The sequence below is a fragment of the Monoraphidium neglectum genome (assembly GCF_000611645.1).
Source record: "Monoraphidium neglectum strain SAG 48.87 unplaced genomic scaffold scaffold03189, whole genome shotgun sequence".
In the NCBI taxonomy this organism is placed as follows: domain Eukaryota; kingdom Viridiplantae; phylum Chlorophyta; class Chlorophyceae; order Sphaeropleales; family Selenastraceae; genus Monoraphidium; species Monoraphidium neglectum.
In genome coordinates, this window is record NW_014010439.1 from 2112 (window position 1) to 7008 (window position 4897).

The 4897-nt window shown below is 66.2% G+C and overlaps 1 protein-coding gene across 1 annotated transcript; it reads left to right on the forward strand.

Annotated features, from left to right (window-relative positions):
• Positions 1-2102: 2102 nt before the first annotated feature.
• MNEG_12329 (hypothetical protein) lies at positions 2103-3976 on the forward strand (the record flags this gene model as incomplete). The annotated part of the gene is made up of 4 exons (XM_014039200.1): positions 2103-2571; positions 2822-3093; positions 3174-3305; positions 3800-3976. 4 exons carry the CDS (start codon positions 2103-2105, stop codon positions 3974-3976), a joined length of 1050 nt encoding a protein of 349 aa, XP_013894654.1.
• Between the last annotated feature and the right edge of the window lie 921 nt (positions 3977-4897).

Here is a 4897-nt window from a genome sequence, read left to right on the forward strand (position 1 = left end):
TTCTGAGAGCTCTGCATTGTGGGGCTCCAACAACAGAAGCTGCTCGACCTGTGTGTGTGTATGTGTGTGCGCGCGAGCATGTGTGTGTGTGTGTGTGCACATGCGCGCGCGCGCGCGTGTGTGTGTGTGTGTGTGTGTGTGTGTGAGAGAGAGAGAGAGCATGCGCAGGCATGCAAGAGACTCTTAGAGTGCACCGTTGCGTGCATGTGCGCATGCGTGTTGCCTTGAATCAACCCCATGCGCATCGGCAGTGTGCAGGGCTTGCATGACGAGGCGATATCAATAGTGGATGGCAACATGACAGGACGAGTGCAGCAATGTGTGGTATGTGTGGGAGTGATGCAGGCGCACAGGCGGCTATGCAGTCGAGCCCCGGCGCTGTGGACACTGCTGCCAGGCATCAAAGGATGCGGGTATCGGCCCGATGCCTTGCACCCATTCTTAAGGCACAGAAAGCATCACACCAGAGCTGAAGTATGTTCGAATCATCAGATTCGCACAATCATGCCGAGCACACAGCAGCGGCAGCGAGCGGCGTGTGTGCGCCCCCCTTGTGCCATGCAGCGCACCTGCCGCTGCTGCTCCTCATAGCCGCTAAGGTCTGCTTGTAGCTCGTCATAGCTTTTCACGCCTTCCGCGGGCAGCTCCTCCGCCATGGTGTCTTCAACTTGTCCCGCACGCAGCCGTATGCTGTACTGCCTGGTGCTCGACTGACTAACAGGGCTAAAGACACTCGGACCTCTATGCAGTCACGGGGCGTGCGAACGAGGTGATCTTACCGTACATCAAGTGACCTCACAAGATGGGCAAAGGACCCAATGCGCTTGCTTGCGCACGGAGAATTGCTTTGTGTATCGAGTGCAGTGTGAACTCGCAGCAAACTGTATGTAGGCAGATCGATTAGCTATCATGCACACATCAACGGTGTCTGGGCCACGGGGCCCAGAAGTGAATACATTGGTGCTTGACGCTCTAGTGACAGAGTATCTACAAGCGCAGGCGCGGCCTCACGATATGCGTGCGCTGCACGGCGCCCTTCGGGCCATGCGCGCCCCGATCAGCCAACTGAGCGCCGTGCCCGTCCCCGTGCCAGACGACCCGTGCACGTGTCTCATAGCGTGGATGCCCACACCCCGCGCAGACGGAGCCAGAGCCTGGTGCCGCCGCTAGCACGAGTGGGCGCAGCCGCGGCGGCAGCAGCGGCGACCCGCGAGCGGACACATGGGCGGTGCGGCACATGCTCGCGCGCGGGCAGGTGGTGGAGGCCGTCGCCCTGATCCAGGAGGCCTGCCCTTCTCTGCTCGAGGTGACCATGGGGCGCCTCGATGCCGAGGGGCGCCGGCCCACGCATGCCGCCGTCCGCATGTGGGGCCGCTGCAGCAGAGCGCCATGCAGGGCTGTGCCACGCGTTGGGGCTCATCCCGCTAGCAATCCTGTTCCTGGCAGTCGGGCCCCCATGTTTGCATGGCAGGTCTTCCGAAGCATTTGAGAGCTATCTTGAATGCCTCTCTTATGCTGTCATATCCTGTTGCTTTGCCATGCACAGGACCACCGCCTACTGTTCCTCCTGGGCCGACAGGAGTTTGTTGAGCTGCTGCGCAGCGCCACCGCAGAGGGGGACGCCCGCGCGCTCGGTGCGTACTCCTGGCATGAGCTCGCCTCACTGCAGGGACGGCCCTCAATAACACCGGGACACCGGGGCCGAGGGGAGCAGCGCACATCTGGCGTGAGGGGTGGCACACGGCTGATTCACAGCAGGAAGCCCCAGGCCTCTGCGCTTGGCGGCCCCCGTGGCCGGCCAGCGCGCCTGCCTGCGCACCCGTCTTCAGCATGGATGCTTTCTTGAAGTCCCCTGGCTATGCTACCCCAAAAGCAGCTGCGCGTGCGGCACTGCGACGGGCGCGCGCTCGACATGCGCTCTCAGGTCACGCCGCTAACAGGGCCATCCCGCATGACGCGAGCTGCGGTGCAGGCGCTTGAGCCACCACGCGCGTGCGCTGCGTCGCACCATGCCAACCCGCCCCGCAGACTGTGCGCGCGACCGGCTGGCGCCGCTGGCCCTGGGCGCGTACCCCGAGGCCTTCACTGACTTCAAAACAACAATGCTGATGCTGGTGCAGCGGAGGCAGTGCGGCGCGGGCAAGGGCAAGGGCGCCGGCCAGCCGCAGCAGCAGCAGGCAGCGGCGAGGCCCGGCAGCGGCAAGGCGGCTGGCGGCAGCGGCGGCAGCGGCCCGGGCGCCGCCGTGCGGCCGGGCGGCGCCGCCACAGGGCCAGTGGGGGCAGGTGCAGGCCATGGCAGCGGCGATGAGGAGGGGGACGACGAGGATGACGAGGATGAGGCCGTCAGGTGTGTAACCTCGGACGGCGTCGTGCACAGAGACCTGTCCGATGCAGAGGCCCACTGCGCCGGCCGCGCGAGCGTGTGGGTCGCGCGCACGCTGCCGCCGCCGGCCGCCGGCGCCGCCGGCCGCCGGACGGGCGGGCTCGTCGCGGCTGCGGCGCGGGCGCGGTCCAAGGCGGCGCGGCGCGAGCTGTCCGAGGTTGTGTTCCACACCATGCGGGAGCGGCTGGGTGAGCAGGGCCCTCCTCCTGGCTTTCCTCCTGGCACAGGGCGGCTGCGGCCGACGGCGCAGCCGCCCTGTGCAAGCACACACCTGTTTCTGATTCGGCCTTGCAGGCGGCTGAAGCGTTCCCTTGGTAGCCAAATGCTGACATCAGCGGCCACGCGCTGTCAGCAGCAGCACGCGCAATGCAACCCGCACCAAGAAGCGCGTGCGGTGAACCCCCGCTCCGTGAACCCCCGCTCGACCCCCGCCACCAGGCTGGCTGGACCCGCCGCTGTCGCTACTGCTGCGGTACCTGCTACTGGTGGCGGCATCTTATGCAGAGTCCCAGCCGGGCAGCTCGCTGGGCGCGGAGCAGGCGAGCGCTCGTGCTGCGCCCGCTGCCGCGTGGATCCCCATTTCAAGGGGGCTGGTGGAGGAGGGAGGCCCGGCTGCTGGCCCTGTGTTGCACGGTTACGTGCACACCCTGGAGTCGAGCAGCCCCATGGCTTCTCATCAGGCCATCTGTACCTCTCTTGCAGCTGCAAACGTGTGCCACGCCCACAATACAGAGATACCTTGACCCACGGGACGCTTGCCTTTGCACTGGTCCAAATCGCATGCGTGCAGGAGCTTGCCTCCGCCCTCCTGGCGCGCGTCAAGGGCGGCGGCGCGGGGGCGCCGTTGGGCGAGCTGGCGCGCGACGCGGCGCCGCTGCAGAGCGAGGCGACGGGCCTGAGCTTCCCAGAGGGGCACGTGCTGGTGGGTCGCCTGTTCAACTAGTGGTGTTTGCGGGTTCACAGGATTACAGCCACATGTATTGGTGGTCATCAGCGACAGTGCGCTGCTGTTTCCTGGAAGCGGGGCATACCTGGTGCGTCGCAAAAGCCTAGCCGCTGCCGGGCGGACGACGGGTAGCGCAGCGAGCCCCCTTTGGCTGCCTAGAGCCCCTTGAGGACTACGGCCGACGCGCCGCGTTGCGCGGGTCTTGGCAGATCCCTTCCTGGCGACGCTGCCCTAACGCTCTCCTTCGTCGTGCGGGCGCGAAGCCCCTTTGCTCCCCTCTTGGCAGCGCGCGCCTCGCCCACGTCCGTCACGCTCCCTCCACCTCCAAGCTCGTCAGCGCCACTGAACCCCAAATCGCCGACCGTCAAATGCACCATTGCTCGAGTGGCTAATTGGTAAAGTCTCAAGCCTAATTGGTAAATCCTCAACTGGCCAATTCCTCAATTGTCTCAACATCCATTGGCCCGCAGGACCTCATGCAGGGCGCCCGGGTGCCGCGCGCAGCGGCGTGGGACGCGCTGAAGCGCGCGCGCGGCGACACGGGCGCCGCGCTGGGCGGGGAGCTGATGCGGCTGCGGCTGGACGCGGGGCTGCTGGGGCCTCTGGTGGAGGAGTACGCGGCATACAGGTGCGGGGCGGCTTGTTGATCGACCATTGTGTTTTGGGTAGATTGCCGGCGCCTGAAGTATGCTTGGCCGTGGGTGGGTTGAGTTTGGTGGGTGGGTTGAGTGTGTGCTGGTTCGTGATTATGTGTTGTGATTTCTGGATGTTGGGGGCTGTTGGGGCCGCTGGTAGAGCAATCATTGCGTGTGCAGGTGCCCAATCAATGGGCCAGGTCTGGCTGCCGGCGAGGGTGGCATGTCGGGCGACCGTGTGTGTCTGGCGGGAAGCGGGTGGTGCCGCATTTGATGGTCATTGGGCCGGTTAGGTCGAGCTGCGGGCGTGTAGATTGTGACTGTGTGTGTGGATCCCCGGCTCGCCTGTTCCTTTGGTAGGCCAGACTTCTGCGTGAAATGTGCACGGGCGTGTGTCGTGATGTGTGTGTGTATGTCTGTGTGTGTGTGTGTGTGTGTGTGTGTCTCTGTGTCTGTGTCTGTGTGTGCTGCACCGTCCTCACGTGTCTTGCATGCCCTGCAACCACACCGCAGGGGCCTTTCTGCAGGTGGCCCCGCAGGCTCCATCGACGGTGGCAACGGCGGTGGCGTGGCGGATGCTGCGGATCGGCGCGCGGTGGAGCAGGTGCTAGCAGCAATGGACGTTGATGATGACAGCTCAGCAGGGCAGACGCTGCCCGGCGCGCATTCCGCCGCCGCCGCGGGCACGCCGCCGGCCGCGGGCGCGGGCCAGACGCAGCAGCGGGCGGGCGGCGCGGCAACGGCGGCGGCGGCGGGGCAGCAGCTGCAGTGGGTGCGGTCGGACTCGCGTAGCCCGCCCTGCAAGGTGCCGCGGTGGGGCGCCCAGCAGAGTGCTACGACGAGCTACGGCGGCGCCGGCGGCTGCGAGGCCGCAGCCGCCGCGGCGGCAGCAGAGCAGCAGCTGCACGCCTGCGCCGCGGCCGCGGCCGCGGC